The following is a 12,780-nucleotide window of genomic DNA, read 5'->3' on the forward strand; positions in this document are numbered from 1 at the left end:
TTTTTGTGTACGGCCAGATGTACCCGGCCCTCGTAAGGCTTCCCCTTTAACTTCCTTTCTCCCCACCCTTCGCCTGTTAACCCCTCTACACCTTCCCTATCCCCTCCACGACCACTAATTTCATTCACGATGGTACGCTACGAAATTCACCCGGTTATCTCCCTTTCTGCATTCGCCAGCCTGATAAATGACTCCCCGCAAAGCGGGGCAGTCCGACTTTCCATTCGAGACCTCGTGCTGACCGCGCCATCGCACCTCTCTAGGCCGATTCTCTGACCGAAGAGCAAGTCTCCGAGTACAAGGAGGCCTTCTCCCTGTTTGTGAGTGACCGGGCCCAATTGAAGATGGCGCCGAGAACGCTTGACTGATAAGACTTTTTTCCACAACAGGACAAGGATGGCGATGGTGAGTGCGATCGTTCCTGACAGCTCGTCGCGGGTGTTTTTTTCTGCCAATCGGCGATACACAATCCACACGAGAAAGATGTATACTGAGACGAATGACCAATAGGCCAGATCACCACCAAGGAGCTGGGCACTGTCATGCGCTCTCTTGGCCAGAACCCTTCCGAGTCTGAGCTCCAGGACATGATCAACGAGGTTGACGCCGACAACAATGGCACCATTGACTTCCCCGGTATGATTCTTTTTCTTCGCGCTGATTGCGCCCGCGGTACTGATCTCCGCCCGCAGAGTTCCTCACCATGATGGCTCGTAAGATGAAGGACACCGATTCCGAGGAGGAGATCCGGGAGGCGTTCAAGGTTTTCGATCGCGACAACAACGGCTTCATCTCCGCTGCTGAGCTGCGCCACGTGATGACCTCCATCGGTGAGAAGCTGACCGACGACGAGGTGGACGAGATGATCCGCGAGGCGGATCAGGATGGCGATGGCCGGATCGACTGTACGTCATACACGGGATGGACCATGATTGCAGATGCTAACCATAACCATACACAGACAACGAGTTCGTCCAGCTCATGATGCAAAAATAATCTCATAGCCGTCATGTTTTTCCCCCCTTTAGCTGAAGTCGCGGTTTCTTTCCAACGAGGATGTTTACTACTCTTCTCCTTCTGTTTTCCATCTCCGTTTCCACCGTCTCTGTAGTCGATGCTTCCCGGCTACGGCTTGGATGTGTTCATGATCAAGCGTGCTCTTTGAAATGCGGTTCATACTTTCTGGTGGTGGAACCATAGGTTGTCCTTTGGGCTTGTTCGTACCTAGAAGCTATAGGATATGAACTTATTTTATGAGTACCCACTGAGCTTGCAGTAGAACTTGAGATCTAGCTATAGATGCTTAGTATACCTTCGCCCGACTACTATAGCAGACCCATCCTCTAAATAATACCCAAAATCTACCGATTAAACCTCAACACCTCCATATACTGCCTCGCAACATCCGTCCCAGCGGACGGGTCAGGATCCTCCTCCTCACCCTCAACCAGCGGCACCGTCACAACCCCATTACTCCCTTTCTTCTCTCCCCTCCTCTTCAACTTCTCCTTAACTTCCTTCCCAACTCCAGGGACCAAAATAGCCTCCCTAGCCCCCTCAAACCTCAGCCTCGTCCAAAACTCCCTTATCAACTGCGCCGTCGCGGCATACTCAGCATCAACATCCGCCTCCTCCACCCCCGCAAACCCCATCTCATCCCCATCCTCCTGCCCTAAAGCAACAGATTCCACAACCGACGGCCCCAGCCACTCAATCTCCACAACCGTCCCCCGAACACGGGCAGTTGGATACGTCTGCCGCACGTCACCCATCCGAACCCGGAAGTCACCAACCTCGTACACAACACCAGCCGGCACGGCCATCGTCAACCGATGGCACCAGAACGGTTGCGCAGCGTACACGAAATGCTGGAATAACGTCCCGTACGACGACGGGGGGACCGTCGTCATAACCATCGACGTTTCCGCCGCGGCATTAGCTCCCGTGGGCGTCGCGGGCGTCGGCGTAGAAGCCGGCGGATGGAAAGGCTTCTCTGCAGGCTCAGAGGCGTAGATGAACCCGTGAGATGGGTAGTGGCTTAGTGTGAGGAATTGCATGTAGCGGGGTTTTTTGGACTGTGGTGAGGCGGGGAGTAGACCGGGAGTGTCGCGCATCAGTTTGTGTTCTAGGGCCCACCGGCCGGCTGGGACGAGGTCTTGTTCTGGGTAAGCGGTGCGGAGGCGCTCTGTTAGGGTTGGAAGGGCGGTTGTGGTGTTTGGGTGGGAGGGAATGAAGTATATTCTTCTTCGTTGTTAGTTTTCCATGGTTGGTTTTTTTAGATAGGGCTTGGTTGGTGGGATGTACCCGGTGATTGGCATGGTGGGTGGTTGGCCTGCGGTGCAGGGTTGATATCAATTTGAGATTGGATTGATTGGGTGGTCGGATGGATGAGCAGGCCTGATGTGGTGGGCTCTGGCGAGTGGTAAGAGTTCAATCTCTCAGTTTCGAGTCAATTGGCCTGATTCAATCATGCAAATTGGTGGGCTTAAGGCTTTATGCACAGGTTTGAGGCGTCGAGCTCTCAAAGCTTTGTGTTACGGAGCTCTTGGCTGGGTGGTCAGGTGACTAGAGCCCCTTATCTCGTCTACGGACGCAGCTTAGATAGCATCATCAAGAATCTATTATAACCTCAGTCTTGCGTTCCATTTCCTTCTTACTTTTTAATGACTATTAGTTTATCCGTGTTACGGCCAGTGAGCCCTCCTAGTGTTCTTTTCGTTCCCAGGCTGTGTCGCACGCTGGGTGGCGTTCAACTGTGTTTAGTCCAGCAATAGAGAACTTCAATGGAGAACTTACGTTCAATTACCGACGGCGTATGATAATTTTTCTATCTGTTGCCATTTTCGTCATAGTCAACGCGCGAACCAAGCCCAGTGGCAGCGTAGACGAAAGTTCGGCATTTGTGTGGGGTAAATAACTGGGGTAATCATGGAGAAGTGCCGAGACGGCACTTACAACCAGAGGTTACCATGAATGAAATGGGCAAAGCTGGGATTCTTACACGTGGTGATCCTCTTCAATTGCCGTTTGTTTTTGATAGCCGTGTGGGAGCGAAATATAAATTGCAGCTATATGGAGTGGTTTGATCTATCAACGACAGGCAGACCACGAAGACAGTCTATGATTGAGCAATATGCGGTTTTCGAGCTCGGCACTGTTGGGTTCAGCCCTCCTCATCGGTCAGGGACTCTGCAATAGTAACCCCGAGAACAAGCCTAGAGCCATTCCAACACCGCGGTGGGATACTCCCACTGTGCCCAACGACCTCCAGGCGTTCTCCATTGAATTTGCCTTCTTTCCTGACTATGCGGGAAACAAATCTCATCCCAATGAGTTCTCCAAGAACCTTCTTACCAACTTCAAGACTCTCACGGGCGTGCCGCCGACAGTGAGAGTCGGGGGGTACTACTCAGTATGTCGTGATCCATTGAAAAGCTGCCTTTACTTTAACCAGAGAAACTGACAAGCACACAGAGATCATTCATATTATCATCCCGACCAAAAGGAGAACGTCGAGCTCATCTATGCGAACCCGAATAATGACCAGCCAGACACGATCTACTATGGCCCAGCATTCTTCGAGTCCTACCATACACTGGGCAACGTCAAGTTCTTCCACGGACTGAACTTGAACCAGAACCGCTCTATCCAGATACTTCAAGAGGCTGCGATTGAGGCATGCATTTCTATCGGTCCTCAATTGGAGCTCTTCGAGTTGGGTAATGAGTGGAATTTCGCGCCTGGAGAATACCGCACAGCTAACTACTCAATGCTGGACTATGTGCATGAGTGGAACCAGAAAGCTGCCGCGGTCAAGGCCGCTGTTCAGAAAGCTTGCCCTGGACATTTCCCCGGGTTCTTCGCGCCTAGTTTTGCGCTGCTTAACTTCATCAAGAGCCAGTGGTCTGCGGAAGACCTCTTCAAACTTGGCTACGATCCTCATAACTTGATAAAAGAGCTTTCGTTCCACAAGTGAGTTCCCCTCCCTTTATCACTCCCATTTACCCAACTGACTTTGCTCGCCTCAAGCTACATGGGTGTCAACGAGCCACCTAATAATCCTCCGGTGGATTGGGATCTCCAACGTATGATTTCTGAATGTAACATGTCCAAACAAAATCTGACTGCAACAGGCCTCCTTATGAACCATACCAGTATCCAAGAGAGCCTAGCGACCCAGATCCAGCGCGCCAAGAACCTCGCGTACCTCGGACATCCTTATGTTCTTGGAGAGCTCAACTCCATCGCGAATCAGGGCATCACTGGCGAAACCAATACATTTGGAGATGCATTGTGGCTAGTTGATTTCTCCTTCTGGGCTGGCGCTCATGTACGATCATTCCAATGCCCCTTCTCATTGCGATGAACCCTCGTTAACGTATCCCTGCAGAACATCAAGCGCCTCCATTTCCACCAAGGCCTTGACTACCGCTACGCCTCATGGCAACCAATCCTCGGCAAGGGCCAACCCCCTACCACTCGTCCCCCGTACTACGGCCAGATCATGGTTGCCTCTGCTCTTGGCCACTCGCACAACGCTCGCGTTGTCAACATTCCCTTGAATGAGGAAACCGAGTCCGCTTACGCCATCTACGATGGAGACAGGCTATCCAAGCTTGCCATCGTGAATATGCAAGCTTTCAACGAGACAACTACTGGTACCCGCCCGAGCAAGGAGTACAAGTTCGAGGTCCCAGGCCACTACCGTCAGGCCAAGGTTGAGAGTCTGATTGCGCCAGGAAGCGATGCTACAGAGGAAGTGACCTTTGCCGGCATTTCGTATGACCATGACCTTGCGATGGGCAAGCCCGTTGTGGTTGATCCCAAAGAGAAGTTTGTGATGATTGAGGATGGTGTACTTCGTGTTGATGTACCTGATTCCTCTGCCGTTGTTGTGTCGCTTAATTGAGGTATCATGTTCTGAGGTCGTCGCACACCTACTAGCAGTAGATAACAAAACTGAAAATGATCGGCAATACCAATCGATGCCGAAGTTAAATACTTCATAGTGCGAGGAAGCAATTTGTTTTCTAGTCGGGCAGATATTACGGAGCCCCTTATCTCGTCTACGGACGTAGCTTAGATAGCATCATCAAGAATTTATCCATGACCTCAGCCTTGCGTTCCGTTTCCTTCTTACTTCATAACACTTTGTTTCAACTACCAGCCAGGATATGTGCTTGCGCGGTGCTGAGGTTCGCAATCTATCATTATTATTAGCGTGCATTCTCAACTAGAGGGCATTATGTTTTTCTATGCAACCTTAAGGTATAATTTATGTATCGAATGATGTATGGCGAGTCTGAAGATGTCGACCTTCAATCGAGGTGTTCCAAGGTGCGGACCCCCGCCAGTTGAATACTAAGCACTCTACCGGGAACTTGCCATCCAGAGAGGCGGCGTCTAGTCGCAGAGCTTCACTTCACCAAGAACCAATGTTGGCAATGTCTGCGAAATAAAATGCAATTCAGAATATATGTATAATGATGTTCCTCTATGTGCAACCCCGCTATATCCATGACTCGAGCCAAAAGAAGCATCCAAAAATAAAAACTCCCCGCAAACCAGTATCAAAATAAAACATTTCCCAAATCAAATATGCACCCCTCTTAAACATGCTAAAGCTGCTGCTTGTCAATAAAATGCAAAAGGATGGATCAGAAAAAGTCCTGCTCAGCCAACCATTGCGAATCCATCGCATAAGCAACCAAATCAGCCGCACAGCACATGTCCTCGTGACCATGCTCGATATCCAGAAGCTCGAGGACAGATTTCAGCCTGTCTTGTAGCGTCTGCTTGAGATTTGAAACCCGTGCAGAGAGGTCCTTGGCTTGTCGCTTTTTCACCAATGCACCTGCTACCTCGTGGTCTTTAGCTTTTGGCTTGCCTCTGGCAGATCCCCCTTCTGTGAGTTTCTTGTTCGGAGAACAGGGTGCAAGGGCTCTTCTTTGGACAGAGACAGCTGGCTGTTCGGGCTCCATCTTTCGATTCTTGAGGAGGTTCTTCAGGATGAAGAGCAGCCAGACCAGGTTCGTTCGCGGGACATATTCCGCCCAAATGCCCGGGATGTCGGGTGTTTTCTCGGTCTCCGCGGGGTTTCCAGTATAAAGTGTTGCGCGCATACTATTGGTGACTGTTAGAAACTTCGTTCCTAGGGAAAGGAAATGCTGGGCCCAACGTACTGTCTATATGTGTTTCGCAACAAGATTTCGTCCTTATCGCGACCAACAGCATCGAAAATCTGCTTCTTGTCCAGATCGGATGAAGCAATCTCAATAACCCCCTCCGGATCATCGAGCAAGTCGGCAAGGCGAAGATCAGCACGCGAAAGTGAATAATCGATGATGGTTGTCTCGAGGGAACTAGCTCCAAATCCACTAGATGATTGCTGACGTGCAACCTCTAACTCCGTAGGGGGCTCCATCGAACCATCTGGTCGTGTGGAGCGAATGCAGACATTGCCCAAGTGAAGATCGCGATGCTGAACATAAGTTAGAAAGCGCTAAACAGGATATCATGCTTTAGATGAACCCACCTCGAAAAGAGCATACTCTTCGGCGCGCGCCAACGCCATAGCCACGCCCCAGAAGATATCATAAATCTGGAAGATCGACGCCCAACTAAACTTTTCAAGCTCACATCCCGCATCGTCCATCTCCACAATCGCCCAGAGCTGCGTATCAGGGTATGCCTTCTTACTCGACGGATTGGGATTCATGCAGTCATCTTTGGTCTTCTTGTAGTAATCCCAAGCACTTTGGAAAGACTCTGGGAATCGACCCTGTACCACATGGATCTCCCTGAACCGCGCAAACCCTGGAATCGGATCAAGGTACTTGAGCATCTTGACCTCGGACACAATTTCATCAATGGTGGTGAATTTCTTCGAGCCGGGGCCGCTCTGCGCTCGCAACGGGACGACCTTGAAAACACCATCGCCGTAAGCTTGCAGCTTGGCTAGTTTGGACTTGGATACTGCAGGTCGACAGCTCTCTTCCCGCAGATGGAGCTTGTATACCTCGCCGTATGAACCTTCTGCTAGCTTCGCGACGTGGAACATTGTTGCGGATCTGGAGGCCCATGTGCTGAATTTCTGGATATTTTGAGATGCGACTGCGGACAGGGCCTCGTTGAGGATTGGGCGAACGTAGGTGTTGGCTTTGGTGTCGTGGACAAGGCCGGACGACCGCCGCCCGATGGGAATCTTTTGCCTTGGGACTCTTCGGTCTATTGAGGGAATGCTTGATTTGCCTTGAGGCTTTGAGGGTGTAGGTTGTAAGGTTTTGGCGCTGATTCTGACCTCCACCATGGTTTCGTAGGGCTTCGCTTTCTCGGGGGAGGTCTGCGGGGTTGAAGTTTCGGATTGTTGAGAGGCCGGGCTTGAAGGTTCGGGGGTAGCGTCTTTTTCTTCCTGCTGAGTCTCTTCCGCTGCACTGTCGACATCTGCTGGTGGAGATACCGACTCATCTTGAATGGTCACTGCGGCCAATTTGGATTGTATGGCCTCGACGGTATCATCTGATTTTGTGGGTGGTGGTGAGACCTCCTTGGCGGGGCTTTTCTTCTCAAAGACAGCTCTAGCCGCATTGTTTCTTCGTTTGCCGTAGACTCTCCGTTGGGTACCAGCTCTGGTTGAGGATTTTCGTAGCATTGGTGTCGCGTGACCCGCAAATGGGGACGATGGGGGAGAGGGCATGATCCCTGTGGTGTCGTAGGGCCTCTTTCGGTATAATTAGCTGTAAGGAGTCCGTCAAAGGTGATATGAGGAAATTCAGAATCGAAGACAACAGATAGAAGGAGTGACGATGTTGGATTCGAAATCGTATTGACGTTTAGCCGAAAAGGGTTTAGCGCTCCGTTGCTCTGGTGAGCCATTCTTCTACCTGCAGCCAATCACAGGCCGTACTTATACTCCCTTGACTCCCTGCGTTGCTACCTTCTTTGCTTTGTCTATTGACGTCAAGTAGATCTGGTTTAATCATCTACAGAGAGTGAATATCAAGGATGTGACTCGAGAGTACTTTTTTTTAAAAAAAAAAAAGGTGCAGGCTGGTGGTGGTGGTTCGGCGCTTCTGCCTCGTCTAACAAACAGCCACACCCGTGGACCCCTACAATATAGAAACCCCCGATATGTACACCGACGTTCCAGAAGACTCTTTATCAGACCAAGAAATGGTTCTTGTTATTGTATTGAAACATCTTCCCCTTCGACGGTTCTGTAATTCGAAAGAAAAAAATCTTTGCGACGTCGTATTGTTGATTACCATTCTCGCCGACGGGATGTGGGTTCACTACAACATATGACGAAGTGTCAAAAGTGAACGTCAGACATGCAGGAGTGGAGCATTTCTCCCTTACTCCAATCATTGATCAATCAGAAATCGAAATTCTCCTTTTTAGGCTTACGAGACAGAACGTGGGCTGGACTCAGGAGTAGACTCGGATCTACAAAGACCAGGCCGTTTTTGGCCCGCGGTCGACCGAGAGTTCGGCGTCAGCAATTATTTTGTTTTGTCGCGTCGAGACCCCCTTTCCCCGGGCAGGTGGGTGCTTAGCAGGGCGTAGCGCTTAGACTTATGCGGCAGCGGGCGATGAAGGTGATGTGAATGGCCTAGAGAGGGCGAAGTGGGAATACTACTCGGGGCGGGTCGGGGGGAAATCCAAGTTCCTGGAATGACGTTACCCATGCACAACAACGTCCACGAGATCGATAACTAACTCTAGATTCTAAAATACAGCAATGCATACCAGGAGAATAACGAGACAAGTAATACAGGAAAAAAACAAAAAAAGAAACACGCGTAGGGACAGCAAATTTGCAAAAAGCAGAGGGCGAAGTGGTCCGGGCACGCGACGACTTCGGAAAAGCTCGCTTTAGGATTTTCACATTCCTCCTGACCTCGCCATCCACCCTCCACCCTCGCCTCACGCCTTAATCTCTCCACCACCCTTCTTTGTTTCATTCTTTGCTTTCTATCCCAATGCGAGGGCATGGCGTTCAACTTCAACTGGTCGCCTTTGATGGCGGACGCGAGTTTTTACTCGCGCGCCCAAGAACTGCTGACGGCCGCGCTCAATAAATCTCCCAAGCCGCCCATCATCGTCGATGATATTATCGTCACCGAGCTCAACCTGGGCTCCATGCCCCCCGACCTGGAGATCCTGGAGATCGGCGACCTTGCCGAGGATCGCTTTCGCGGCATCTTCAAGATGTCTTATTCCGGCGACGCCTTCTTGACCCTCAAGACCCGAGTCCAGGCGAATCCCCTCAATACCTACCTTCTCACGAGGCCTGCTTTCGCATCGCCGCAACCTCTCGCCGCTGCGTAAGTTCTTCCTGTTGCGCTCGCACGGTCGCAATAATTTATTTTTTGGTCGGCTTTGGCTAACGTCGCGCCTCTAGTACCCCTCTTACCATTCCTCTCCAAATTACCCTCTCCGATTTTAAGCTGTCCGGCTTTGTGATTCTCGTTTTTTCTAAGCAAAAAGGCATTACCGTCGTCTTCCGCAACGATCCACTCGAGTCGCTCAAGGTATCCTCGACCTTCGATTCAATCCCATTTGTGCGCGACTTCCTCCAGAAAGAAATCGAAGCTCAACTACGAATACTGTTCATGGACGAACTGCCCGCCATCATTCATCGCTTGTCGCTTCGTCTGTGGGTTCCGGAATATCGCACGGGCGACGAAGTGCAGAACGAGACCGACAATACGGAAGCGGCATCAAGCGAGGGCCCCGGCCAAGATCCTTTGGCTAGCCCTCCGCAGGACCCCGTTGATTCGCTTGGAAATGCTTTGAACGAGACGGAAATTGCCTCCCTTTCGCTGGATTCCTCCGTCGAGACGCACTCGCTCTTCTCGCAGAAGAACCTCCTTCGCCTCGCCGCTCTGACAGACTCGCAACGGACCCTATCGCTCTTCACACCTTCCATCAATGAAGTCGTGTACCGCGCATGGACTTCTCCTTCCGACCCCAGCGAAATACCGTCCAGCGTCATCTCTCCTTTGAGCCCCACGCTTTCCCGAACGCATTCTCAAGTCGGCAGTATTTCGTCATCGCTCCACGAGACCGCCAGCAACGCTTCTCTGCACAGTCGTCCTTCTTTGGGAGGTCACTCGTTCAGCAGTTATGGTTTGAATCTCGGGACCGGACGTCACTCGAAGGCTCATTCTCGGAGGCGGAAGAGGCGCGTGGTGGATATGCGTCGCCCCAAGACAACCGATGATGCCATGAGCGTGAGCGACGACAGCTCAATGAGGGAATCTAGCAGCCCTCCTTCCATCTACTCCGCCCCGCTACCCTTCGTCAGCGAGCAGGCGGATGACCCTGTTACGCCTCCGCTGTCCCCCGAGATCGACTCTCTCCTGCCTTCGATCCCCGAGCGCCACCGGGCGAGCCTTTCCGGACTGCAACAGCGCCAGGGTGCCCATGAATCTGGAGACCTCTCTTACTCCTTGGAAACCATTCGCGCCTCTAGATTGGAGGATGTGGAAGCCACTCCTCGTGCGACTATGCGCGGTGGCTACCCTAATGAGAAGGCCGAGGCGGGATCCTCCCGACCACCCCTGCCCGCTACAGTTCTTCCATTTACCAAGGAAGGCAGCGCCGAAGAACCAGTCGACTCTCTCCTGGTGGAGCGACTGGCCGGGGAAATTGCCCGTCGCATGCGCGACGAGAAGATGATGACCGGCAATGCATGCAGCAACTTCTGGTCTCGTGCCCACGATGATACTCCCCCGCCGGCCTACGGCCACTAAGATTGCGACCTCCCACCTCTATTTCCTTTGTTTTCTCTTTCCTCGAGATTTTTAATGACCCTTACGACTTTTTATTCATCTTTTGTTTGGAAGCGGGATTGTACAAAACTGGGTTTTTGGCTGAAAGATTTGGCGCCTTTGTTCTTTTTCGCTAGATACCACACTCACTCGAGCATTTTGTGTATTATGTTGGATTTGCGGTATTTGGATTCGGAATATAGGACAGGAACATGAATTGGACTATTTTTCTTTTTACAACGGATGTGTGTGCTGTCATATTGTAAATGCGAGGCTCGAAGGCAAAAAAACTGGAGAAGTCCCGTGGGGCGGGCGCTAGAAGCAGCTTAGCTCCGCACCGATTCTCTCAACCTCCTTTCTCTTCCACCCACCATCCTATCTCTATCACAACCATGGCGGGCATGCTCAAGAACGTGTTCGGCTCGTCCTCCGGACCGGCCAACCCTGACGATGGTAGGCTCCCGTTTGCGCCCCAATTGCCGCCGTGCGCGATGATCTAACGCCGTTCTATCATAGACTTCGCTGATTTCGTCGAGGCCCCGAACCCGTCGCCTGCGTCCCTCGTCGCCGACTCGACTACCGTCCAGGCATCGAGCACTGGTGCCGTGCCCTTCACGGCATGGTACCGGGTCTGGGAGCGCACCTCCCCCCGCGACTTCATGCAGGAGGCAATGATCATGCCCTTCATCCTGGTCATCCTCCTCTTCCACGTCTGGGGCACGCGCAAGAACCGTCGCAAGGCGAAGGAGTGGGCCCGGGCTCACATTCCTGCCCTCCAGAAGGAGTTCGCCGTCGTTGGCTTCGACGGCGTGCCGCGCTCCGAGGAGGGTGACTCCGTCACCGTGGAGCTGGTCAACCCGGAGAAGAGCCTGAAGGAGAAGTCGGCCAACGAATTCTCCACATATGCGACTGGACGCCAGAATGTGGCTTTCTTGGACATTGCGCTCAAGATGCCCAAGCGCTATAACCCTATCACCTACCTCATGGAATACGCCTTCAGCTTCTTCTTCGATAGCTGGGAGGCCCCCTCCGAGAAGTACGAGGCTGTGATGTACACTTTTGACGGCAAGGAGAAGGACCTGGTTCCTGTTCTTGGCAAGGACACTGCGTCTCTGAAGGTGAACAACTCGACCTATGATGGCTTCATCTGGGCTGTTGTTCACAAGAGTCACATGCGCAAGTTCCGCACTGATCGCTATGATGCTTCCATCACTTTCTCCAAGGATCACCCCAAGCTTCCCTCCTGGGTGACTGTCATGTCCGAGAGCGCTGAGATCACCGACACTCTACTCACCCCGGACCTTATCAAGGCTATTGAGGAGGCTGGCCACGACTTTGAGTTCCTGATTATCTCCGACCAGCCTGTTGACAAGCCGACCAAGTAAGTCTTAACCGCACGATATCGGTCATGCCCAGCTAACCTCCAATAGGATCGATGAGACCGTCCCCAAGAAGCGTATCCAGCTTTCCATCAACCTTGCATCGGCCTACACCGCGACTCTGCCCCTCTTCAACCAGTTCCTGCGTCTCGCTGATAAGCTCGTTGCCTCCGCCCACTTCCGCGCCGAGGTGATGCGCAAGCTCCGTAATGTCCGCGAGGAGGAGATCAAGAAGCTGCGCCGCATCGAGGAGGAGGAGAAGGCCGAGGAGCGTAAAACTGCCGCCGAGAAGATCAAGAAGGAGGAGCGTGAGCGTATCCTGCGCGGCATGACCGCCGATGAGCAGCGGAAGTTCCTGGAGCGCGAGACCCAGAAGGACCAACGCCGTTCCCAGAAGAAGCAAACCCGCCGAGGCTAAGCGGTTGGAAATGGGATCTAGGGAACAACAATAACATTCGTTCCCCTCCACTCGCAAACCTCGAAGTGGTGGAGTTGAATGCGAGGGGAAATTGTCTTACTCCTCTTTTTGATACCTTTGCTCCCCTGGATGTATTCATACGGAGGGATTATATGCACGGTGTGGATGATGTCTTCATGTTAATTTTACACGTTATACTTCCACCACC

At 52.0% G+C, this 12,780-nt stretch overlaps 6 protein-coding genes across 6 annotated transcripts; 4 read left to right on the top strand and 2 right to left on the bottom strand.

Moving 5' to 3' along the window:
- Positions 1-43: 43 nt before the first annotated feature.
- Positions 44-1,112, top strand: N7498_002722 (calmodulin). The gene is made up of 6 exons (XM_058449784.1): positions 44-132; positions 264-320; positions 390-405; positions 511-636; positions 693-905; positions 962-1,112. The coding sequence occupies exons 1-6, from the start codon at positions 130-132 to the stop codon at positions 994-996; spliced, it is 450 nt and encodes a 149-aa protein (XP_058312128.1). The 5' UTR covers positions 44-129; the 3' UTR covers positions 997-1,112.
- A 249-nt stretch (positions 1,113-1,361) lies between these two features.
- On the bottom strand, positions 1,362-2,318 carry N7498_002723 (uncharacterized protein; the record flags this gene model as incomplete). Its single annotated transcript, XM_058449785.1, has 2 exons — positions 1,362-2,241; positions 2,305-2,318. The coding sequence occupies 2 exons, from the start codon at positions 2,316-2,318 to the stop codon at positions 1,362-1,364; spliced, it is 894 nt and encodes a 297-aa protein (XP_058312129.1).
- An 815-nt stretch (positions 2,319-3,133) lies between these two features.
- On the top strand, positions 3,134-4,909 carry N7498_002724 (glycosyl hydrolase family 79 C-terminal domain-containing protein; the record flags this gene model as incomplete). Its single annotated transcript, XM_058449786.1, has 5 exons — positions 3,134-3,402; positions 3,475-3,972; positions 4,030-4,085; positions 4,134-4,330; positions 4,391-4,909. The coding sequence occupies 5 exons, from the start codon at positions 3,134-3,136 to the stop codon at positions 4,907-4,909; spliced, it is 1,539 nt and encodes a 512-aa protein (XP_058312130.1).
- A 748-nt stretch (positions 4,910-5,657) lies between these two features.
- On the bottom strand, positions 5,658-7,696 carry N7498_002725 (uncharacterized protein; the record flags this gene model as incomplete). Its single annotated transcript, XM_058449787.1, has 3 exons — positions 5,658-6,123; positions 6,183-6,481; positions 6,536-7,696. 3 exons carry the CDS (start codon positions 7,694-7,696, stop codon positions 5,658-5,660), a joined length of 1,926 nt encoding a protein of 641 aa, XP_058312131.1.
- A 1,243-nt stretch (positions 7,697-8,939) lies between these two features.
- On the top strand, positions 8,940-10,757 carry N7498_002726 (MDM34 family protein; the record flags this gene model as incomplete). Its single annotated transcript, XM_058449788.1, has 2 exons — positions 8,940-9,326; positions 9,404-10,757. Exons 1-2 carry the CDS (start codon positions 8,992-8,994, stop codon positions 10,755-10,757), a joined length of 1,689 nt encoding a protein of 562 aa, XP_058312132.1. The 5' UTR covers positions 8,940-8,991.
- Positions 10,758-11,167: 410 nt separating this feature from the next.
- Positions 11,168-12,572, top strand: N7498_002727 (CCDC47 family protein; the record flags this gene model as incomplete). The annotated part of the gene is made up of 3 exons (XM_058449789.1): positions 11,168-11,228; positions 11,292-12,156; positions 12,206-12,572. The coding sequence occupies 3 exons, from the start codon at positions 11,168-11,170 to the stop codon at positions 12,570-12,572; spliced, it is 1,293 nt and encodes a 430-aa protein (XP_058312133.1).
- Positions 12,573-12,780: the final 208 nt, after the last annotated feature.

The sequence above is a fragment of the Penicillium cinerascens genome, assembly GCF_028974065.1.
Source record: "Penicillium cinerascens strain IBT 15544 chromosome Unknown contig_1_segment0_segment0, whole genome shotgun sequence".
Taxonomy (NCBI): domain Eukaryota; kingdom Fungi; phylum Ascomycota; class Eurotiomycetes; order Eurotiales; family Aspergillaceae; genus Penicillium; species Penicillium cinerascens.